The sequence below is a fragment of the Phyllostomus hastatus genome, unplaced genomic scaffold, assembly GCF_019186645.2.
Source record: "Phyllostomus hastatus isolate PE091 unplaced genomic scaffold, TTU_PhHast_1.1 phas_contig_80, whole genome shotgun sequence".
Taxonomy (NCBI): Eukaryota; Metazoa; Chordata; class Mammalia; order Chiroptera; family Phyllostomidae; genus Phyllostomus; species Phyllostomus hastatus.
Genome location: NW_025333960.1, coordinates 4,481,859 through 4,506,813, shown reverse-complemented (window position 1 = coordinate 4,506,813; position 24,955 = coordinate 4,481,859). Strand labels below are relative to the sequence as shown.

General features: G+C 36.9%; 2 protein-coding genes across 4 annotated transcripts in view; one reads left to right on the top strand and one right to left on the bottom strand.

The window, feature by feature from the left end:
• Positions 1-18,237, bottom strand: part of FAM210A (family with sequence similarity 210 member A) — a 32,680-nt gene extending 14,443 nt beyond the window's left edge. Inside the window, exon 1 of the mRNA XM_045850301.1 lies at positions 18,002-18,237. The gene's annotated coding sequence lies outside the window, so the exon portion shown is untranslated. The remainder of the gene's footprint in view (positions 1-18,001) is intronic.
• A 96-nt stretch (positions 18,238-18,333) lies between these two features.
• RNMT (RNA guanine-7 methyltransferase) overlaps positions 18,334-24,955 on the top strand; it is a 30,909-nt gene continuing 24,287 nt past the window's right edge. For 2 of the 3 annotated variants that reach the window (XM_045850016.1, XM_045850018.1), the window contains exons 1-4: positions 18,336-18,397; positions 19,360-19,414; positions 20,878-21,336; positions 22,715-22,850. In XM_045850016.1, coding sequence (XP_045705972.1) covers positions 20,920-21,336; positions 22,715-22,850 — 553 coding nt within the window. In that variant the 5' untranslated portion in view covers positions 18,336-18,397; positions 19,360-19,414; positions 20,878-20,919. Of the gene's footprint in view, positions 18,398-19,359; positions 19,415-20,877; positions 21,337-22,714; positions 22,851-24,955 lie in introns of all 3 variants that reach the window. The other variant, XM_045850017.1, reaches the window with a different exon arrangement.

The following is a 24,955-nucleotide window of genomic DNA, read 5'->3' as shown; positions in this document are numbered from 1 at the left end:
TGGTGTTCCTAGCTACCACCTCCCAGTTGCAAAATTTATTTTTATCCTCTCCACTTACTGCTTGTTTTTAAGAACATCTTTACCACATACTATATGATTCACTCATTTAAGGCATAGAATTCAATGGTTTTTAATATACTCACAGCTGTGCAACTGTTACCATGATCTAAGTTTGGAACATTTTCATCCCCCCCCAAAAAAAACCCATATTCACTATTCCCTCACACTCCAAGCTCCAGGCAACCACTAATCTACTTTCTGTTTTTCTGTCTATTTTTTAAACTTTTTTTTAAAATAACATGCTGGGTTTTTTTTTAAAGATTTTATTTATTTATTTTTAGAGAGGGAAGGGAGGGAGAAAGAGAGAGATAAACATCAATGTGCGGTTGCTGGGGGTCATGGCCTGCAACCCAGGTATGTACCCTGACTGGGAATCGAACCTGCAACACTTTCGGTTCGCAGCCCACGCTCAATCCACTGAGCTACACCAGCCAGGGCTTGTCTTTCTATATTTGTCTATTTTGTACATTTCATGTAAATGGAATCACAGTATGTGATCTTTTGTGACTGGTTTCTTTCACTTAGCATAATGTCTTCAAGGGTCATCCCTGTATTACATCTTGGGTTATGACCCACCTCTGTTCCCTGAGAAAACTCTGGGCTAGTGGCTTCTAAAATGGGCTAAGCATCATAATCATAGAGAGGCAGGGATGTTGCAGGGAGTGGAGGTGGTTTGAAAATACAGATTACTGGTCTCCATGTAGGCCTAATAAAGCAGAATTTCCTGTGCCAGGTCAAACTGACATGAATTTAGGGATCATTTCTCTAGATGCAGCAAATTGCTTCAGTGCCAGAGGCAGCATGGTGGCAGTGATATCATCCATCACCATCACCATAATGATAAGATGTTTTGAGCCCCCTACTATGTGACACAGGTGCTTTGTAAATATTTCATATGTATTAACTCATATTATTTTTATGACAACACCATGAAGGCGGGACTACTGTCAATGTTTTATATTTGAGGACATTGAAGCAAAGACAGAGTAAATAATTTGCCCAATGTTACTCAACTGGTGAGTGGAGAAGTCATGGTTCAAACCCAGTTTGATCTCAGGCCCATGCTCAGGCACTAAGCTAAATGTCCACTTTTAGAGATAGTGCCAATTTTGAGTAGGCCAAGAAACACAGTGAAAGCTCCCTAAGAAAACACGGGACCCAAGAAATGAGTCTTAAATTTTAAATTAAAAACTAAGTTAAAATTGACTTATTTAAATTAAAATGGCAATATATGGGTAATGGCTACCACATTGCACTGAAGCTGTAGACTTCCAAAGGTAGTCGATAACAGTACTTTAGGGATACACAATAAGAATCATTAGATTTCAGGGAACAAACCTACTTCAGATGAGTCCAAGTAAAGGGCAGGTACAAACTGAGTAGTATCATAAACATTCTGGAATGAACAGGCTTCAAGAATAACAAAAACCAAAGCAAGGTAGGAATCATCTTCTCTCACAGCTAGCACATGTGAGTAGTGCACCTACTCAAAATGGCCTCAGCTAACAGATAGCTTCCACTTCAGGATTTCACTAGTCTTTACAATCAAAAGATAAAAGTTTTTTGGTTGTTGGTCAATGATGGAGGTGCCATTCCCCCTAAATACTACCCAAATCAAACCAGCAACATCTGAACAAGTGGATGAATAGACCTGAAGAAGTTGTGAACTAACAGGCCCCTATAGTTTTTCTGATACAACTGGAAATCCTAGAGAGTGACGACCAACTTAATCTTAAATTTTTCTAATGAAGCACTAATTTCAGTAATAAATTTAAAAATCATGAGAATTGGCTTATCTCTTACATAAAAGTTACCTGTTATTTTCCTGTCCCAGCAGCATGAAGTTTTCATCCCTCTAGATGGAAGGCAGTGCTCTAAATTGCTTATACATTCAAGTTATAGAAATAGATGATGAAATACAGCATTGGACCCAAGTGAAGTGAGGATTCCACTGCTGTTGTGGCTATGTATGCACATTTTAGAATTATGTCATTAAAACCTTTAACATTCCAAGTAGTTGGAACATGATTAATGGTACCCTAATTCTAAATACAGGGCAGAGCAAAAGTAGGTGTACAGTTGTGAGTACAAAAAACACAGTTTATTCTTTTATTATTATTTGTTATTTTCCATACGAACAACTGTACACCTACTTTTGTCCTACCCTACCCTGTACAAAGCCTTCCCTATATGGCAAGGACATCATGAATAATTTCTAAAGTCTGATTCTGTCATGACTTAATTTTAACAGAGATCTTGGAATCTGAGAGGTCACATGGTCTCAGAAAACAATATAAACTATGTAACCTTTGGACTAGTTAATTAGTTATCCTCTTCCTGTGCCTTGGTTTCCAATTTGTAAAATGGGGTTAATATTAGTACCTCCTTCATAGGGTTGTTGTGGGATAAAATAAAAGAAGCCTCTCATGTAGCAGTCTTGAGTAGAGAGAGAAGTAGGGTAAAGACACAATGTCCAGTAGTGAAGGAATAAAGAAGAAATAGTAACAAAAAAAAAAACCCAAAACAACAACAAAAAAGTCTGAATTAAAGGAATAGAGAAGAGGGTAGAATGGATCAGAACAAATGTCAGTGAGAAAATACAAATATTAGAATGCTGTTAAAATTCTTCCATCTAAGTACTAACCAGGCCTGAACCTGCTTAGCTTCTGAGATCAGACAAGATAAGGCATGTTCAGGATGGTATGACCGTACATTGCTGTTGGAATTCTGAGGCAGCTATATCCTGAAATCCAGTTCCATTTGGCCAAATGAGTTGTTAGTTCATGAGATGTTTTTCTTTCATCTATATCCTTACCAAGCCCACGCTGCTCAAGATTATATAGGCATGATTTTGTTCCTTACACATTCAAGCAGCCCTCAAAATACAATTCAGTGTACAAAGAACTAATTTATACTCAATTCTTACATAGAAATTTAAAAATGTTGACTAAAAAGTTAGAAAAGTAGAACAACAAATTTCAATAGAAAGATTTGGTTCTCTGTTGTGTGACTTCAAATGCCACATTTGTCAAACAAAACCTTATTTGGAAGTCAACAAAATATAAATAAAAGTTGCTCAGGTTAAAGCAGGAGTGAGAGAAATTGAGCCCTCTGGCTTGCCTCCACTGCCTCCAGCCCCTGAGGCACAGCCACAGAAGAGCTGATTAAAAACAAAAAATCACAAAGTGGATGAATTGTCTGTATACAATGGTCCTATTTCATCTAACTGACATTTTCTTGTAAGTCATAGCACAGGCACTATTCCTTTTGAATCCCACAAGCTAGATAAGAAACACAACTGAAAATGTATTAGGTATTGGAATTTTGGGGTTTTCTTTTATTCTCCTCCCCACCCCCCCATACACTCTATGTTTCTGGAGGGCAAGGAGTCTGTTGTAATTCTTAGTAGTTACAGGGACTACTGTAAAACCTAGCATCTAGTGGGCGCTCAATAAAACTCAGTTTGGTGAATGTCAACGACTTGTTTTTAAAAGACTGATTTTATTTCTAATAAATGACTTCTGAAATCAATGTAGCATCTTCAGCTTGGAAAGGTTTGGGCACGAAATATACAGTTAATACTGTTTTTAAAGGGAATTTAAAATAACTATAATTAATATAGGGTAGAGCAGGGTAGTTTATAGTTGTATATAAAACAGTTTATTCTTATATTATTTTATTAATTATAGTATTCTTTTCCAAATGAACAATTGTAAACCTACTTTTTCTCCACCCTGTATTTAAAAGCCCGAATGGAAAAGTAAACAACATGCAATGTACACAGAATGGCAATTCTAAGAAAGAATCAAAAAGAAATGCTAGCTACAAAGCAAAAACATTGTAACAGAAATGAAGAATGTCTTCAGTGGACTCATGGCAGACTCAGACGTGAAACAGCCAAGGAAAGAATCAGTGAGCCTGAAGGGAGGTCAACAGAAATGTTCCAAATTGAAATGCAAAGAGGAAAAAAAGACAGCCCTATCCCTGCAAAACAGGCATATATCCAATCACTATATGGGACAATTTTAAAATGTGTAACATACATATAGTTAGGAATGCCAGAAGATGAATAAGCAGAAGAAATATTTGAAGTAATACAAAGTTTGAGAATTTTCCAATATTACTAACAAATACTGAACCACAGGTCCAGGAAGCTGAGAGAACACCAAACAGGATAAATATCTAAAATCCATATCTGGGCATATCACATTCAAGCTGCAAAAAACAAAAAACAATGACAAAGAAAATCTTGAAAGAAGCTAGAGGGAAAAAAAACACCTTACCTATTAGGAGAACAACAATTAAACTTGGAAACAACTTGTTATCAGAAACTAGGAAAAAAAAAGAATGAAGTGATTATTTAAAGTTTAAAGAAAAACCATCAAACTAGAATTCTATATCCAGTAAAATTCTCCATCAAAATTGGAAGAGAAATAAAGACCTTATCAGACAAACAAAAAATTGGGGGGATTCATTACCCACAGACTAGCCCTTCAAAAAAGAAATAATAAAGAAACTTAGATCCTTACCAAACCCACGCTGCTCAAGGAAGAAGAAATCAATAAAGGCAAAATAAAAATCTTTTTATTCTTAATTTATCTAATTTAAAAATAACTTTTTAAAGTAGTAATAGTAACAATGAATTAGATGATTAATAGCATGTGACTAAAATGAAAGACAAGGTTGTCACAAATAACAGGAGGGAGGAATTGAGAAAACTAAGATAAGGTACTTACAACTACACATGTAGTAGAACAGTGTTATTTGAAAGTGGACTTAGATTAAATAAAAATGTGTATATGAACTCTAGGAAACTACCAAATTATTTACTTTAAAAGTATAATCAGTATACTGAAAGAGATAAAATAGGACCATATAAAATTCTGTGAATACCTAAGGCTCTGCCCTTTACAATGTAACAGGTGCGCTGAGACAAAGAACTATGGCACAAATGAAAGAATAGATCAAACTCCAGAAAAAAAACCTGTCAGATGAAGAATTCCAAACACTGGTAATCATGATACTCACAGAGATGACTGAGTTCGGTTGCAAAATGAAAGAAGAAATGAAGGCTATATAAAGGGAAATAAGGCAAAAGATACAGGGAACCAACAGTGAAGGGAAGGAAACCAGGACTCAAATCAATGATCTGGAAAAGAAGGAAGAAATAAACATCCAAACAGAACAGAATGAAGAAACAAAAATTCAAAAAAAAAAAAAAAATGAAGAGAGGCTTAGGAAACTCTGGGACAACTTTAAACGCTCCAACATCCAAATCATAGGGCTGCCAAAAGGAGAAGAGGAAGAGCAAGAAATTGAAAACTTATTTGAACAAATAATAAAGGAAAACTTCCCTAATCTGGCCAAGGAAATAGACTTCCAGTAAGTCCAGGAAGCCCAGCAAGTCCCAAAGAAATTGGACCCAAGGAAGAACACACCAAAACACATCATAATTAAGTTTCCCAAGATTAAATATAAGGAGAAAATCTTAAAAGCAGCAAGGAGACAGGAGATGAGTACAAAGTACAAAGGAGTGCCCATATGACTATCAGCTAATTTCTCAAAAGAAACCTTATAGACAAGACAGGGCTGGAAACAAGTATTCAAAGTCACAAAAAGGCAAGGACCTACATCCAAGATTACTCTATCTAGCAAAGTTATCACTTAAAATAGAAGGGCAGATAAAGTGCTTCCCAGATAAGGTCAAGTTAAAGAAGTTCATCATCACCAAGCCCTTATTATATGAAATGTTAAAGGGACTTATCTAAGAAAAAGAAGATCAAAAACTATGAACAGTAAAATGACAACGAACTCACAACTACCAACAATTGAACCTAAAAAACAAAAACAAAATCAAAGCAACCAACTAGAACAGGAGCAGAATCAAAGAAATGGAGATCATATGGAGGGTTATCAGTGAGGAGGAGGGAGGGGGAGAAGGTACAGGGAATAAGAACCATAAATGGCCCTGGCTGGCATGGTTCAATGGATTGAATGCTGGCCTATGAAGCAAGGAATCACTGGTTCGATTCCCAGTCTAGGGCATATGCTTGGGTTGGGTGCACGAGAGGCAATAACACATTGATGTTTCTCTCCCTCTCTTTCTTCCTCCCTTCCCCTCTCTCTAAAATTTAAAAAAATAGAAGTATACATGGTAGGTATAAAGTAGACGGGGGGATGTTAAGAATAGTATAGGAAATGGAAAAGCCAAAGAACTTATTATGTATGACCCACTGACATGAACTAAGGGAGCAGGGAATGCTGGTGGGGGAGTACAGGGTTGGGGGGTAAAGGGGATAAAAAATTGGGCAACTGCAATAGCATAATCAATAAAATATACTTTAAAAAACCCTGGAAAATAGGGTGTGAGCCTCTTTGCACAACCACATCAAAATTACAACTAAGATAAAACAACCATCACTCAGAAATTGAGTTGAACAGAAGTCTGACAACTACAGAATTAAAGAAACTGTATCAATCCAGACTGGTAGGAGAGGTGAAGACATGAAATGGGCTTGTCCCTCACCCACGTGTGGAGGATGAAAATTTGGGGATATTTTGAGAGCAAGGAGTCCCAGTCCTACAACAGGCACCCTAGTCTAGGGTTCCAGATCCAGGAACATAAGTCCCTACAACTTCTGGCTGCCCAAACCAGTGGGGATTGAGTCATTGGAAGAAAATGATGGAACCCCAAGCAGTTCCTTATAAAGATCCCACATATAGATTCACCTATTCAGATTCACTCCCTCTGAGCATCAGCAATCTGACAGCAGCTTGAAAGGCACCAGTGACATACAAGGAGAAACTGAAGTGTCTGACATCAAGGCAAGTAGAGGCCATTGTCCCTTTTCTAAACCCTTCCCACACAGAGCCATATCGAAGACTCCATCATTCTGGCTAACACTGTTTGACCTGCCTTAGAGATCCCCAGAATCTTAGCCACACCCAACTTAGGGGCCCACCCAAGCTGCTTTTCCATGTAAATGGCTGGTCTCAGCTCTTGCTTCAAAACTTCCTAAATCCTCTCAAATAAGCAACAGCTGGCCTCAGTAATTCCCAGGACTAGCATTAGCAGCAGCCAGTGTAGATTCACAGCTTGGCTTTGCCTGGCAATCTTCAAACCCAGAACAAGTAGCAGCCATCTCAGATTGCTTGATAGCTCAGGCAGGGAAGCCCAGAGCAAAACACAAGTGGGAGGAGAACTGGCCTTTACCACTGGTAAAAACCCCAGGGCCAGCACACACACAGTGGACAGCTACAGACCACATCCGAGCACCACCACCCTGCTCCCACACAGTTGATCCTCCATGGAGGGTAGATGTTGATGATAAATGGTAACAGCCAATCGTTGCAGCTGACTGGCCTGGGTAAATTCCTGCCATTGATCTGCCAACAGCAACCAAGGCTCAACTATAAGAGGAGGGTGTACTCAGCCCACACAAAGGGCACACCTCGAGTACCCGGCTTAGGTGATAAGGGAGGCTGTGCCACTGGACCCTACAGGACACCTAACATATTAGGCTGCACTACCAAGATGTGGAATCAAAGCAGCTCTACCTAATATATAGAAGCGAACACAGGGAGACTGCCAAAACAAGGAGACAAAGAAACATGGCCCAAATGAAAAGACAGATCAAAAATCCAGAAAAAGAGCTAAATGAAATGGAAATAAACAATCTATTAGATGCAGAGTTCAAAACACTGGTTATAAGAATGTTCAAGGAACTTAGTGGGTACTTCAGCATCATAAAAAAGAGCCAATCAGAAACAAAGGTTTCACTATTTGAACTAAAGAACAATTTACAGGGAAACAACAGTGAGTGGATGAAGTCAAGAATCAAATCAATGATTTGAAACACAAGAAGTGAAAAACAACCACGCAGAACAAGAAGAAAAACAGAATCCAAAAAGTGAGGATAGTATAAGCAGCCTCTGGAACAACTTCAAGAGGTCCAACATTTACATCATAGAAATGCCAAAAGGAAAAGAGAAAGAACACAAAATTGCAAATCTGTTTGAAAAAATAATGAAAGAATACTTATCTAATTTGGTGAGGGAAACAGACAAGTCCAGGAAGCACAGAAAGTCCCAAACAAGATGGATGCAAAGAGGCCCACTCCAAGATACATCATAAATAAAATGCCAAAGGTTAAAAATAAAGAGAGACTTGTAAAAGCAGCAAGACAAACGAAGTTAGTTACCTATAGGGGAGTTCGCATAAGACTGTCAGCTGACTTACCAAAAGAAACTTTGGAGGCTAGTAGGGAAAGGCAAGAAATATTCAAAGTCACAAAAAGCAGAGACCTCCAGCCAAGATTGCTCTATTTAGCAAAGCTATCATTTAGAATCAAAGGGCAGATAAAGAACTTCTCAGACAAGAAAAAACTAAAGGAGTTCATCATCACCAAACCATTATTATATGAAATGTTAAAGGGACTTATTTAAGAAAGAAGATGATCAAAACTATGAACTATAACAGGGCAAAAAAATACAAATTATCAACAACTGAATCTAAAACACAAACTAAGCAAGTAAGACCAGAGAATCATAGATATGGAAAGCATTTTGATGGTTACCAGATAGAAGGAGTGTGTAGGGGATGGGTTAAGAGAGGGGATTAGGAAATACAAATAACTAGTTACAGAATAACCATGGGGAATGTAAAGTACCATATAGGAAACACAGTAGCCAAAGAACTTGTACTTACAACCCAAGGACAGGAACAATGGTGTTAGTATTGCCTGAGGGAGTAGGGGGTGCTGGCTGAAGAAAGGGCAAAGGGGGGAAAATCAGGGCAACTCTAATAGCATAATCAATAAAATATAATTTAAAAAAAGAGAAAAGATCTGAACAGACACATCACAGAAGAAGATAGCAAATCTTTTACAGGTAGCAAATAATACTACCTGTTTGAAAAAATGCTAAAATCATCCCACATCTGTTAGCATGGCTATTATTAAAAAAGAAAAGAAAATAACAATATATACAAATATTGGTGAGGATATGGAGAAAAGGAAACCCTTGTGCACTATTGGTGAAAATGTAAAAAGGTACAGCTAGTATAGGAAACAGTATGGAGAGTCCTAAAAATATTAAATATATATGGTATTTGTGTGTATGCATATACATATACACAATGGAATATTATCTGGCCATAAAAAGAAGAAAATCTTGCCACTTGCAACAACACGGGTGGACCTGGATGGCATTATGCTAAGTGAAGTAAGTCAGACAGAAAAAGACAAATACTATATGATCTCACTTATATGTGGAATCTTAAAAACAAAAACAAACACGAACACAACACCCCAGACTCTTAGATACAGGGAACAGATAGGTGGTTACTAGAGGTGGGGTGGGGGGTAAAATGGGCATGAAAGGTGCAAACTTCCAGTTATAAAGTATTGTGTATTTGAAACTTGCTAAGAGAGCAAATATTAAAAGTTCTCATCACAAGAAGAAAAATGTAATTATATGTAGTATTGATGCTAACTGGACTGTTAGCATCAAATTGTTGTATAACTGAAGCTTATATAATGTTATATGTTAATTCTATCTCAATCTTCAAAAAAGATGCTCAAGTATTATATGTTACTAGGGAGTTGCAAATTAAAATAAGGAGATACCATTACACACCTTTTAGAATAACTAATGCCCAAACACCGACAACACCAAATCCTGGGGAGGATGTGGAGGAACAGGAACTCTCATTCATTACTAGTGGGAATGTAAAATGGATGGTCACTTTGGAAGACAGTTAAGCAGTTTCTTGCTTAAGCCTAAATATAGGCTTACCATACTATCAATCAGTAGCACTTCCAGGTACTTACCCAAAAGAATTGAGAAGTTTCCGTGTTTTGCCATGTACAATGCACACTTTTTTGCCCAAATTTTTGAGGGAAAAATAAGGGTGCGCATTATGCACAGGAGCACATTATACATGACAAAATACAGTATGTTCACAGAAAAACCTGCACACAAATGTTTCCCACAGTTTTATCATAATTACCAAAAACTGGAAGCAACCAAGAAGTCCCTGTGAATATATGAATGGATAAACAAACTTAGGTACTTCCATACAATAGAAAATTTATTTAGTAATAAAAAGAAAAAAGCTATCAAGCCATGAAAAGACAAGAAGGGATCTTAAATGCACGGTGCTAAATGAAAGAAATCAGTCTGAAAAGGCTGTATGATTCCAACTATATGGCATTCTGGAAAAAGCAAAACTTTTTAGACAGTAAAAAGATCAGTGGTTTCCAGGGACTCCAAAATGGGGGAGAGAGGAGATGAACAGGTGAAGCAAAGGGCATTTTTAGGGTAGTAAAACTATTCTGTACAATACTGTAATGGTGGTTAAATGTTACACATTTGTCAAAACCCATAGAACTGTACAATACAAAGAGTGAATTCTAAGGTATCAACATTGGTTGGTCAATTTTAACAAATGTACCACACTAATACAAGATGTTAATAGGGGAAGCTAAGGGATGGGGAGGAATAATATGGGAATGCTATGTACTTTTTCTTTAATTGTTTAAAAGGTACACTGGGGCCTTACCAAATACAACTCTGATACTTAGTATAAGCAAGGGATAAATGTAGAACTTGTCAGGTGGAAACATTAATAAAAAGCTAACTGAAGAAAAGAATTGCCTATAATTACACAAACTGTCAATGATCATAAACACAAGTTTTTCTTCTTTCAACAGATTAATATTCCAATTTATTCATTTCAATCTCTTCAATCATACCTTGACTGATATTTTAAATCAAATTTAGTTTGCTCCTTGGAAAAAGTAAAAGCATGTAAGGTTATCTGTAGTACTTTCTGGGCCATTACTTTACTGTTCCCTAATGCATTAGATGGATTCAATTTCATTATATAAGCCATCTCCTTTAAGCTATCTAATTTTGAGTTCTCACTACAGAATTGATGCATATAAACAACTGTGGTAATGATGGAGCCATGGTTAAATTCTTAATCATCATAAAAGGTTAAATTATACCCTCTAGTGAATCCCCAAGGAATTTCATTCATTTATTGATTTCATTCATTAATTTTCAGAGCAGCCTTAAAAGTGAAATGTATTACTTGTAAAGAAAATCAATGATTTTTCCAAAATTATACATAAATGTACCACCTTACACAAAATGTTTACACCTTTATCTTTTTCCAGAGATTCTAAGTTCTGTAAGATAATCTATAAGGTGATCTGCAATAGTAACACTGCTCCAGAATTCACATGGTTCCACTTCTACCATTTTAGCTCTGGCAGGTATTATTCCACTGCAATAGGAAGAATACAGCCTTTGCTCTCAGAAAGATATGAGTTCCAATCCCTCCTGGCATTACTTTACAGAGCTTTTTTTCCACACCCCAAAAGTAGGGTTAATTAATTATATTTTTATAATATGGTATTTACGATGTGTAAATGAGAAAGTATGTTAAGTATCTAGCACTTAGTATACTGTATCAATAGTTTGTTCTAATTTCCCTTCTTCCTCTTCTTACCTACTGACCTGGTCAAACTAAGCTCATATTCTTGCTTCATTTAAACCTTTGCCATTTTTTCTTTTGAATAACCCATACAAAATCCCAGCTTCTTTAGCAATTCACTGCACTGGTCGTGCCTTTGACCTTGAAATCATTCCACAACTTGAATCCTGAAACTACTGAAACTATCCTGAAATTATCTCATTACCATTTTCTACTTCCAGTCTCTACTCCCTTACTCTAGTTCCAGGGACCTACCCTCCTTACACACCCCCGTCCCACCCACCCTTTTTCCTTCAAACTTAATAGTCCCTCCTGGTTTCAATCTGAAGTCTTTACCCAGCCTATATTCTACAATGCATAATTTGAATTACTACTTTGTCTTTCTGTAATACCAGCCTATAAAATCTAATCCTGAGCTACTCCAACCACTTGTTTACATCTCCATAGCCAACAAAAACCACACAAGAAAGTAAGTTAGTACCAGCATACACTGATGGTATTATCACCTTTATCTTACAAAGGCTCTGAATTCTAAATGACAACCCATGATGGTTCCTGATCAGCTTCCTCTCCCATTCCTCTGAATGGCTATTCCATACCTTTCCCAGTCTCCCCAAGCCTCTTACATTTACTTTTAGCTGATGATAAAATATAAAACATACATCAGATCATGTCTCTCTTCTGTTTAAACTCTACAATTTCTCTTAGAGTAAGAGTGTATGCCCTTACAGTTATTTACAATGCCTTACGTTATCTCTTTCCTTACTCTTTCTGAATATATCCCCCGTCTTCTCCTTACTCACTCTGCTCTAGCCACACAAGCCCTTTGCAGCTCTTCCAACATGCTGAAAAGTTCCCTGCTTTAAGAATTATGTACTACCTGCTTAATTTCCTTTGTTTGGAAGTCTTTCCAAGTTGGCATGGCTAACCCATCTGCTTCATACAAGTCTTTGTTCAAATGACACCAGTTCTGTGAGGCCTACTTTGATCATTCTATTTAAAACTGGAATACTGCCCTACCTGGTATGGCTCAGTGGATTGAGTGCTGGTCTGCAAACTGACTGGTCGCAGGTTTGATTCCCAGTCAGGGCACATGCCTGGGTTGTGGACCTGGTCCCTGGCAGGGGTGCACATGAGAGGCAACTACACATTGATGTTTCTCCCCTCTCTTTCTCCCTCCCTTCCCCTTTTTCTAAAAATAAATAGATAAAATCTTAAAAAAATAAAATAAAATAAAATTGGAATACTGCTCCCAATCCTCCCCTCCCTTCCAGCTGTGACATCCTCATCTTCCTTATCTTGCTCTATTTGTTTCTTTTCATAGCACTTATCTTCTAACATCTTATATAATTTATTTATTGTGTTTACCAGTTATGGTCCCATAAAGACAGTTGTGGTTTTTTGTTTGGTTTGTTTTTCCTGTTTTGTTCACTGCTGCATTCCAAGTGCCTAAAACAAAGGCTGGTTGGCACATCAGAGGCACTCAATAAATATTTATTTAATAAATAAATAATTAGATAAAGCTAATGCCCTCTTCCCTTTAAAAATGAACCGAAGTTATGAAAGGTGAATTTTCTCAACTTCAACCTTCCCCCTTCCAGAGGTAACTGCACCCACATGCAAGCAAGAATCCATTAACTCCTTCCTCAGAATATAAACTGTCCCTATATTCAAAAGCCAGTCTTCCACCTGTATTTTGAGCTGACTTCTTGTCTTTTCTAAGACTTTGCTCAATCACATTTTCCTTGTATTTTTTTACTGCTATTCTCTTTCCTATACTTCAACTACCCTCTCCTCTGGCTTCTTTCCTTCAGCATACTGATATGCCATTAACAATATAGATCTCTAATATTTGTCCAATTTCCAATTATCCTTACTGCATTCTAGAATCCTCAGTACAGTGGCAAAGCTCCCACTGTAACTTCTGACCCACAGAGAAGAGCAATCATAGAACTCTTCATGGTTGCTGAGGCTCTCCTTACAAATTTACTTTCAAAATCATGGTGAAAGGAGTGTTCTCTAGACTCTCCAAAGGTGGGTGAGCAGGTCTTACATAATAAATTCACTCTACCATTCCATTCTCCCTAAGCCTTTAAATCCTTTTCTCTATAGTACACCAAGGCAGGTCAGGCATTTCAACTTCATTTAGCATGGGTCACCTTTTGGTCCATGTTTTAGTCTAACAACCAACGTGTCAGAGCTCTTTCTAACCCCTCAAGCTATAATAGTGAATCCAGAATCTCTGTTTAGTAGTACTATATCAATAAATTCAGCCTGATCCAACTTTATGTTCCTGCCACAATTATTCCACACTTTTAATGCCCATTCACACACATATTTCCCAGTTTCTATTTTTGTAAATTTTTAAAAAATCTGTTTTTTAAGACTGCAGCACAATTCTTCATGGGTCACATTTTGTAGCTGGCCCTCGGAGGCCTGCTGGATTTGAGTCCAATTATAGGTCTAGAAGCAAGAAAGAGTGGTAGGAGTAGTTTTTGAGGAGAATTAGCAATATCTCTCAAAACAATCACCTCAGGAAAGGCCATTACATTACAGGTTATTCATGATAAGCAGGGTTAACTTCCTTTTTTAAAAAAAAGTTGTTTTTTTTTTAAAAAAACACATTTTATTTATTTATTTTAAAAGAGAGGGCAAGGGAGGAAGAGAAATTTCAATGTGTGGTTGCCTCTCACACAACCTAGGCATGTGCCCTGACTGGAAATCAAACCAGTAACCCTTCAGTTCTCAGGCTGGCACTCAATCCACTGAGCCACACCAGCCAGGGCAGCAGGGTTAACTTCTTCAAAAGGGTGGCAAAAAAGACTGATCAAAATTTAGGGGCTCATTATCCCATTCCAAATTTGAGGATCTCATTCCTTCCCAACCAATGCCCTTATTTTAACAGTAGACACCCTGTTAGATTGGGAGTTCATTTTGCACTGTAATTCAGCAACTCTTCAGGATGAGACTCTGGGGTTAGTTGTCAGCAATCTCAGCTCTGCAGCTACAGCAAAGAAGTGTTTCTTTAGAGTAGACACAGAAACTTTCAGGCCAATTATGAAGAGATTAAGCTGAGAATTTGAAGACTGAGCTCATCCTTTTCTTTCCCCACTTTTTCCAGCACAGTTAGGAGCAGCCAGTCAGTCTCATTACACTTGTTAATTTGACAAAAAATGTCTTAAGTCACCAAATACATGATTATCTAGAACCCTGTGTTTTGTAAATATTTAATCAGGAGTATCCAATGGTGATATTTTATGTATCTCTATTGCCACCTCACACCCTGGACTGTAAGTGCCCTCTTTACCACTAAAAATAGTCATTAGTGCCTTTAAAACTAATCAGATTCAGGAACCAATTCCACAAACACCATAACCAATTCAGATAGCTCATTCTTAAGATTCTGTTCCTCTAGAACCACTCTCGGTGCTAAAATCTGAATGAGATAGGGTTCTCCAGAGATACAGAACCAATAAAAGAAAATATATACCCATATTATCTACCTATGTCTCTTTAGATAGATCTTTCTATTAGAAATCTATTATTAGATTATTTATTACATAGATAGATACAGATTTATTTTAAGGAACTGGCTCACACATTTGTGGGGCTAGCCACTCTGAAATTTGTAGGGCTGATATAGAGGCTGGAAACATAGGCAGAAATCAATGCTGCAGTCTTGAAGAAGAATGATTTCTTCTTTAAACACTGTGGTTTGAAATTTAGGCCTTCAATTGATTCCATAAGGTCCACCCACATTTTTAAGGGTAATCTCCGTTACTTAAAGTCAATTGATTTTAGATGTTAACCACATCTTCAAAATACCATCACAGTAACACCTAGATTAGTGAATGATTAAATAACCAGGTACTATAGCCTAGTTAACATATAAAATGAATCACTACACATAAGAAACTTAGAAATTTCTCAACCAAGTCTTACTTTCAACTATAGGGAAAAAAAACCCTTTAAACTAGAATATCTTATGTGCTTCATAAAGGCAGTATAATTTTAGTAGGGGCACTTTGTGGGTGGACTAGAGGGATAGTCCTTCCTCCAAGACATTTTCGAAAAACAACTTCTTTCCTACCTCTAAGAACATCATTTGTAGGGAGATATAACATTGTATCTAGGTTTTAAAAACAATGTTTATGTTTCAAAAGTGTGATCTTCAACTCTACACCAGAAATCACACTATAAAATGGCAAATCATTTTGAGAACTAAGACTGAAAAAAGAAGGTTGGTATCTATTGGGTCTGTTGCTTCCCCTTAATCTAACCAGAAAATTTATAAATTGCTACTTCATTTTCTCTCACTGACAAAGTATAATCCAAACCAGGAGAAATCCAAACCAGGTGGCATGAGTGGGTGAATAATGGGCCAAATAATCAAAACAGCACATAAAGAAATCTTGTCTGTTCTTTTTTTTTTAAATCTACTTTTAAAAACCTTTTTTTGCAATTCATTTATTCAATAAACACCGCTATATGCCAAGCACTATTCAAGGCACCTGGGTTAAATCCCTGAACAAAACAATGATCCTCTCTTGGTAGATCTCACATTCTAGCAAGATATCCTTATTCAACTATTTTTCTCTGAGTATAATAACCCAAGCATTAAGAAGTTATCAAACATTTTTTGAAAATCTACTATGTGTCAGATAGTAGAAGGCCAAACTTCTAGTCATGAGTTTGGCTTTCCAGCAGACATTGTTTTATTATTATCACAGAGTTTGGTCTCTGGAGCTAGACCACCTGGGTCCAAATCCTAGTTTCACTAATTCCCAGATGCACAACCTTGGCCAAGTTAAACCTTCATCTGTAGCACAAAAATAATCGTAACAACTATCCCACTAAATTATGTAAGAATTAAATTAGTTCAAATGTGTAAAGCACTTAATCTGGCACAGGGAAGGCACTAAAATATTAGTTACTTTGATTTTAATTCAATTTCCAGAAAAACAGATACTATACATGTAATAATGGGAAAAATAACATGAACAGCAACTTTTAGAACATTTTTATCTGGTCCAGACATTTCTCCCTCCACTATTACTACTTTCAAGAGTTCTATTCTCAACTGAATTTACATGACTTCCAGTTAAGTTTTATAAAAACTACAAAATGTGAGCTCCCTACATCTCACATAAAGCAATTCATGATGGAGTCTGTATAAACACATAGTAAGAGGCTTTTAATTTAATATAAAATTTCCTTAAAAAATCAAAATTAGACTCATTTTCCCTAAAGTTACAACTGCAATTATCTCAAGAAACTTTAGCATCAGAACCAGCAAATAGGACTATGTAATTGCTTATATCTAATGCCTAGATGTGTAAATAGTATGTTCAGTCTCTCAAACCTGTATGTTTGCAGCCAATATACATGAACTGAAGTCAATTCCCAACCTAGCTCACAGAATAAAACTACAAGGACAGTCATCTAAAATGGATGGCTCATCTTCATTTGTTAAAAATAGGTCTCATTTATTCTTGGTTCAAAGTTTATAAGGGGTCGACAACCTCAGAAGGTTAATGGCCACAAATTGGAAGTGACTGGAGTATAAAAGTACATGCTGCAAATGTTGCCTTACTCAAAGCAAAGGCTACTCATAAATATAACTGCCCCAGTTGACAAGTAGGCAGGCTAGTAAAACACATCATTAAAGTTGCTTTTAAAAGGACCAATTCAAGATGGATTATAAAATCTGACCACGTTTTTAATGTTGGGAGGAGCTGAGGCGCAACACAAAGTCACAACTAGTCCACAGGTATGGTTTTGACCCCAATCTCAGTTGAAAGCCTTCACCTATGGAGCTTTCCCGTTTCAGTACTGTGGGTGCCTTTGACTCTCCAGTGGAAATCTGGGGAAAGAAAGTGTTATCTCCCTCAGTCACCCCATATCAAAGTCCAGGCAACAAAGAATACTACACTATGAGACTTTTCTCAAGGATAGGTTTGGTCGGCCTTTTTCTCCATAATCTGAGAGCCTAGAAAGGCCTCATCGGAGGGAGGTGTGGCATGGCTTCCCAAACGCTGCGTTAGGGATTAATCTGCCAGTCCCCTGAGGAAAAGAAAGATGTTGCTCATTCTCCAGACAACTCCGATGACAGAGACACCCAGGCCCTTCCTCAGCAGTATTGTGAGGAAGGGAAGAACAGGGGTTGAAGTGTTACAGAGCAGACAGCTGAAAAAAAGTCCCAAAGGCAGGATAGATCCGGACACTGGCCCGAGAAAGAAGGGAGGGGGGTGACCTCTTTCGGCCGCCGAGGTGGTGGAGCAAGAAGTGTGGACGACCCCTGTCCCACAGGTGATCTCTGCCACAGCCCGAGAAGCACTGCGCGTCGGGTTCGCGCCCTGTGTCTGGTCCCCAACACGCACCAGATTGAAGGTGCCCTCTCCACCACTCCCGCTGCCCTTAAAGGTCTCAGGCCCAGGATACCTCTTAGGACGTTAAGACCGCCGCCGCTTCCCGCCTCAGAGGCCAGACCACAGCTTCCCAGATGCCACAACGGTGTCACTCAACAAAGTGACCCCGCCGAACGTGAATCAGGATGCTGGAACGCACAAGGCTCAAGTGGACGCTAGCTTCTCACCAACCCCTAACCGCGCCCACTAGCAACGTGCTAAAGACGGTCAGTGCCGCTGGGGTCGTCTCTCAGAACGCCTGCTGCGCGCAGCACCACGGGACTCGTAGTTTCGGCGCGAAGGTTGTGCGATGCTCCATTCAATGCCCAGAGCGGAGTCACGTGACTGTGCACTCCCCGGAAATGGGGAAACAGTACTCGTGTGGCGCCGCTTTGTGCTTCCGCAAACAGAACGGAGGGTGGCTGCGTCGGTGAGTGTGGTGGCTGGAACACTGGCCTTCCCATTCTTTGTATTTGGGTTCTCCGTCGCCATCCAGTTGGAAGGGGTACTCCGACTCCTGACACGAACTCGCTTTGTGTTAGCACTGTGCCTTCAGTATCCTTTGCGAGGGGTTTATTGTGCCATCAGCGCGAAGCAAAATGGGCAGTTCTGGAGTCGGGGCGGGGGCGGCGGGGGGGGTGTCTAGTGCTCCTCCAGACTTAGCGAGTCCAGGTCTGGACTAGCACAAGAATTGCATTGGGCCGCGCTTCAGGGCCGCGCGGAGAGGGCGGGCTAGGGAGAGGATGTCAGATGTGGAGTAGCGTTTGTGTGTCTTGAGCGGAGTATCAGAAACCTGAGCCGAAGGTTTGGTTAAGAGCTAGGCCGCGAATACAACGGAAAAGGGTGAACTTGGCTGAAAAATTCTCGCCTTGTCGCGTCTTCTTGGTCCCTAAAGTTGACCTGGTCTAACTGCCGGGTCGAGAAGGTGAGCTTATCAGCTGAATTAAAGCCTGGCGGTCCTACTGCTCAGCCTGGTTCTCTGAGAAACTGAAATGAATGAGAAGGCTTGCCTGAGAGGTAACTGGAAAGCCAGATGGAAATGTCTATTTGGTTATTTATTGCACATCCAACTAGATGTCAGTTGACTCTTTTCCGTAAGCTCCTTCCTCCAGAATTCTGAAGGATCCTCCTGCGTTTGGAATTGATTCATCACTCCACTCTGACTCTCAGTTTCAAACATTCTTACCCATTTCTGTTGTCGGTTGGAATTCTTTGTCATTTATTCTGACCGGATTGATTGTTTTTATGACATTTCGTCTGTAGAAATAGAGTTGCCTACATAAACAAAATTCACACCTATTTTCAACACTAATTTCAGGTGTTAATTACAGCTAATAATGATAAATCACTTTGGTTCATTTCAATTTAAAACCCATTTCTGTTCTTCTTTAGGAGATAAATGACAGAGAAGATAAGGACTTGATAATTTGGAGGCCAGTTTTACTAGGTAATCATTCTAAGTAGTCATTCTGCAAAATACTTTTTGGTGTTATACCCCCGACCCGCATTTCAGCTCCTCCTATTTTGGATGGCTTAGTATTTTGTTATCTCAAACCTTGAATAGTGAAAAAAGTTCCATACCCCTTGAAACCTTTCCCACTTTATAATGACTTCTTGTTATGCATTCCCTCAAGCAACTTTATTTCTTATTCTGTATTTCTTATTAGTACTCCCATATTAGCATATTCAGAAATTTCTTTACTCAAAAGACTCTCCCCTTTCCCTTCATAACGTTCAGGTTCTGAATTTACTGAAAGTCACTAATTTTTGGACTTCTGCTCTCCCTTTTCCATATATATATTTTGAGTAATACAGGCTAACATTTTAATAATGGTATATAAGCTGTAAGCTTCTTGAACACTAATTCACACAGTATCTCATGGAGCTCCTCTGTAGTAGGAGTTCAGTAAATTCACTGACAATAAAGAGATCACTATAACAATTCCTGTCCACGTGATAGTTCACTTATTTCCCTCCCAGTCCCATTATACCTAAGAACATTTGGAGAGACTTACTGTTTATTTAATTGCAGACAGAGTCTTGAAACTTCTTGTCCAAAGCCACTCTCTTTACTTTCTACCTAATTCTGATACTGTCACGAAATAGGGATTTCGGAATTCAACTGTAAGTTTCCACACTTTTCTTGTTCTTAATGCTCTTAGTGCCTTTTTTTTTTTCCTAGTGTCTTGGCCAAAAAAAACCCTAACAGTACCACTCATAAGTAGTTTAGTCCAAAGAATTTAAGTATTTATGTCCTCACAACTATTTTAAAAATAATACAAAAACTGAAAGAAAAAATAACATTTGTGTTTAATTCTTAGTTAACCATGAGTCTTTACTAATGGAATGTGTACACCTGTTGGGTGTTATACAACTTCTCTAGCCTTGAAATAAGATTCAACATCACCAACTTCATTTCTTCATTTCCTATTTAACTGATTTTCTGTGCCACAAAAATCTCAACTTTACAAAGTTATGAAGTCATTAAATGGGATGTAGTGCAATCTGTTTAGCTGAAGGTGTGCTTTACTTGAAGTTGTATCTGGGTATCTTCCAGATACCCAGTATCACTGTGCTTCCCTTGAAAGTTTAAAATAATTCTGCTGTGCCTATAATTTGTGAACCAAGACTGTAGAGTAAGGAATAGAATAGAAAAGGAAATTGTATGCCCCAACTTCATTTGTCAGTTTTAATGCCATTAGTGACTATTATGGGTAAGATTATAGAAGTGTGTGGGGATTGTAATTAGCACTCTCATATCAGCCTATTCATAAAATCATATTAATTTAAATTAATGTTTTTACGAGATTTTTAAAAAATGCCTAGTTGATCACTGAAATTAAATGGTTAGCTTCTGGTTTTAATTGTTTTAAAGTGTTTATAAGTAAAATCAAATTTCTGCCATTTCAGTGTTAGTTTATGAAGTTTTACCATCTGTTGAAGTAATCAAAAATGGAAAATTTTGCAAAAGCAGAGGAATGTGTAAAGATCTCTCTTGAAGAAGCAAAAATATCAATAGATTCAGAAACAGAGTCTTCATTCAGTATTAATGAAAACACAGCTGCTCCTGGGTCTAGGCTTTTGGAGAAGGCTCCTACCTATGGGCAAGTAGACACACTGAAAAAGAGAAAAACGGAATTTGCAGATGATGTTATAAAAGAGTTTTCCAGTTGTGGGGAAGATATTCCATCCAAGAAAAAACTTGATGCTGAAATTGTCCCAGAGGAAAAAGGTTCTGGTGATGATGAAGGCATTTCAAGGAAAAGAAGACTGGAAACTGATGATTTTACAAAAGATAAACCTTCTCCTGGAGATAACACCCAGAAAAAGAGAAAAATAGAACTTGAAGATGTCCTTGAAAAACAAAGAGTATGTTCATTGTATTTCCTTTTATTCATAATAGAATATGTCAAATTGAAATGTGAAGCAGCTGTGAAATAATGCTGGTTTTTATGTAATCTTAATAATTTCAGAATGTTTTTTTTATTGTGTTAAGATAGAGTAAGCTTTTAACTCTTGTACTTTAATTGTTTTTATTTAGTTGAAACTTCTGCTAATGAGATAATTTTTATGTTATCAGATGTCTTATTTGACCAGAAGCTTGAAAGTGAGTTTTTATAGTTTGCTTTGTCTTGGCATTTTTAAAAAAGACAAGAGTATGAGGTCCAGATGATTTATCTTTTCTCATTTTTATTAGGTGTTTATTTCTTTTTTGTGTCTGAAGTAGTTGAGATTATCACTTAAAATGATAAATTTCAAAAAAAATACCCAGCTTTACATTCCCTTTCTAATGTAGTTCCTTCAACTATATTGTTTCAACTCCTTGTTTAGGTAGTTACATACAGTTTTAGTTAAGTGGATGCAAAAACCTGGTATTTTGCAGGGATACTATAGGGCAAGTCATTTTCTTCTGGGAATATCATATTGTGAAGGAATCTGAGGCAGAATCTTGGTCTGGAGGGAAAGAGAACTTCAGTAAATGAGTAAAATTCTGCCATCAGCCCATGAAGAGGAAAGACACATGCTAAGCATTTGTCATTAGTCTCTGGAGAATGAATCCTTGTAACGGAGGGGAGCTTGTATTATAAACATAGTTTCAAACTTTTACTAGCAACCAAACCCTCTTCTCAAGTGAAAATCTTAAACCTGATGTGTAAAGTAGGTAAAAGATGAACCACTTTGGTTGAACAGGGAAGTATGGGGATCTGAAACCCTTTATCTGTCATGGGATTTTTGCAGAATGCTTAGGACCTTAAGTAGGGAGCATAAATTGAAAATGTTGAATTAGATTAGTAGCAAATAGTGGGAATCACTGACACTGAACATAGCCTATTGAGTTCTAAACCCTTTGTATGTATGATCTCATTTAACAGTCAACTATTTTATAAATATAAATTATTCCTATTTTATTTTCTTGTAGGAACACCTTCCCTGACTGGCATTTATTGAGTTGAATAAATCAGAACTCTGGAAGAGTACTTGTTTTATTAAAACTTTGATAGAATAATTATACAGATGAAATACCAAGATGAAAATTTTAAACCTAGAGATGTTTTTAAAAATAGGGAGTGGGGGAAACATGTCTTATGTCTGATTATAATTAGTAGAATTTCTGTAGTTAATGCCTCTGTTTAATGGAATTTATCAATTTCAGTAGTATTTTATCCTTATATAGGTCAGATACTCTTTTAGGTTTATTTTTTGCCATGTTCTAATCCTTAATTTTCTTTCATTCTCTTATTTTCAGAATTTAGAAGAAGGACACAGCTCAACAGTGGCTGCTCACTACAATGAACTTCAGGAAATTGGTTTGGAGAAGCGTAGCCAAAGTCGTATTTTCTACCTAAGAAACTTTAATAATTGGATGAAAAGCGTCCTCATTGGTATGATTTTTTTGTTTTATACTTTGGAATTTTTTATTTCAGCTTGTCTCATGTTTCCCCCCTGAATGGTTAATCATGCACCAGGTTTCTAGATTTTTAATTCCTGTTCATTTAATTGTCACATCTTGGCTTTGTAAAATGGGAGCCAAAACTAAAATTAAACTTTTGAGATAAATTCTTTTTATATCCACTTTTGGTTGACTATATAAGGTATTAATTAATTAATGAGTGTTTAATGAATATTAAGTTGAAAAGTTAACAAGGCTTTCAAAAGGTAGTGTGTTCCTTTTTATGTGGAGTTAATGCTAATTAATGCTATTAAGTAATTATTCTATTTCACTCTAATAATTTTGAAGCAATAACATTGTTGGATTAAACATACAGGTTCCATTAAATCAAAGAAATTGGCAGTATCATGATTTTTTTTATTTTGAGGCATTTAATGAGTTGGTAAAGATCATATTTTTGTTGATTATCCATTAAACTTATTTTTCTTGTATGTGCTTGAGAAGAAAATAAAGTTTACATTGAGGATTACTGAAGATATTCAGCTTTTTAGATCCAGCATTGTATCAATGGAAACTCACCATTGGTATTAAAATGGAAATCAGTGGAAGAAATGTGACTCAGGATATATTTATTGCTTTGTATATCTGTTACATCAAATAGACTATTACATGAGTTTAAAATTTTAAAAAGCCAGTGTATTTTGAAGTTTTTTACATTAAGGTTTTTTGTTTTTGTTTTTATAAAGCCAGTCTCAGGAAAAGTGAAAATGCTTTCTTGATTATACAGGGCGGAAAAGTGCTAATTATAGATACTTTTTTCTAGGTTTAAATGATAATCTATTTTTAAAGATAAATTAGACATTCTGAAATGTATTAGTAGTGAAAACTAGGCTTATTTTTCAGACACATTTTAATGTTTTCTATCTTATTTTTGTTATTAATATTCACAATTTACTACAAAAATATGACTTATTTGACTCTGCCATTGTAAGCTGGGGTAATTGAGTGCATGTTTAATATGTCATTTGTAGCCTATACTTAAGATAATCTTTGGACTTTAGTCCTAATTTCTTTTCTCTTGCTTTTCTTATGCAGATCCAATGATGCAGATTACTTATTATTAGGTATTTTTTAATGATGTGTATTCATGAAAAGACTTAAGTCAGACTAGCAAAATTTTATCTAAGCATATTCATGACATTTTCCTTCTTCAGCTTTTCCAGCAACACTCTCAATGGATACTTTGCCATCTGCATCTGTCTTTCTAGTCCTAATGCAATCTTGTGGTCTATACCAAGCTCCCTGTGCCTTTTTCCGTGAATTTCTTCTCAAAATCTATCCTTCGTCATTCTTTTTTTTTTTTTCTTTCTTGTTGGTGCTTACTGCTTAGTTGAATAGTTGACTACTATTCATGAATGTGGTGATGATGTCTTGGAATAATGTTTCATCATGATTTTCTTCTCATTAGTTTTACTGTATAGAAATAAAGAGATTTTATAGTTGTTTTTCACTCTTTCAATATTTTTATGCTGTTTTCTTAAGATTCATAACAAAAAGTTAAATATGGAATACTTGCACTTATAATGAAACTACTTTAATATCATATAGATAGTGAAAGGCAGAAGCATTTTATACAGAATATGCTAGCAATCTTTTCATAATATACACATAAAATAGAAAGTGTTAAACTCAGAGTGGTAAAGACAGGAAGAGCAGACCTAGGATGCAGTAGTATACAAAGTTTTAGATTGCTGAATACATCAATCATCTAAGAATATTAAGATGCCTATAAGTGAATTTGAAGCATTTGGTTATTGATATATGGGGATCTACTAATACTATTTGTTGGCTACTAATGTGATTTGGTAGATTGGGATGAAAGATTCCATTTTTTACTTCAGAGTGTTTTAAGAATTCTCATGATAGTAAAATTAAGAAAGTATGTATATTTTTGACTACTTCTTGTATTTCTTTTTCTTGGTGGTAAGCCTGACACATTTATGGTAATCAAGCACTTATTCCATAATTATTTTGATTAACCTAGGTGTATAATAAGCTAAACACTTAGCGTTGGAAAGAGAAAACTATGAAGGATTA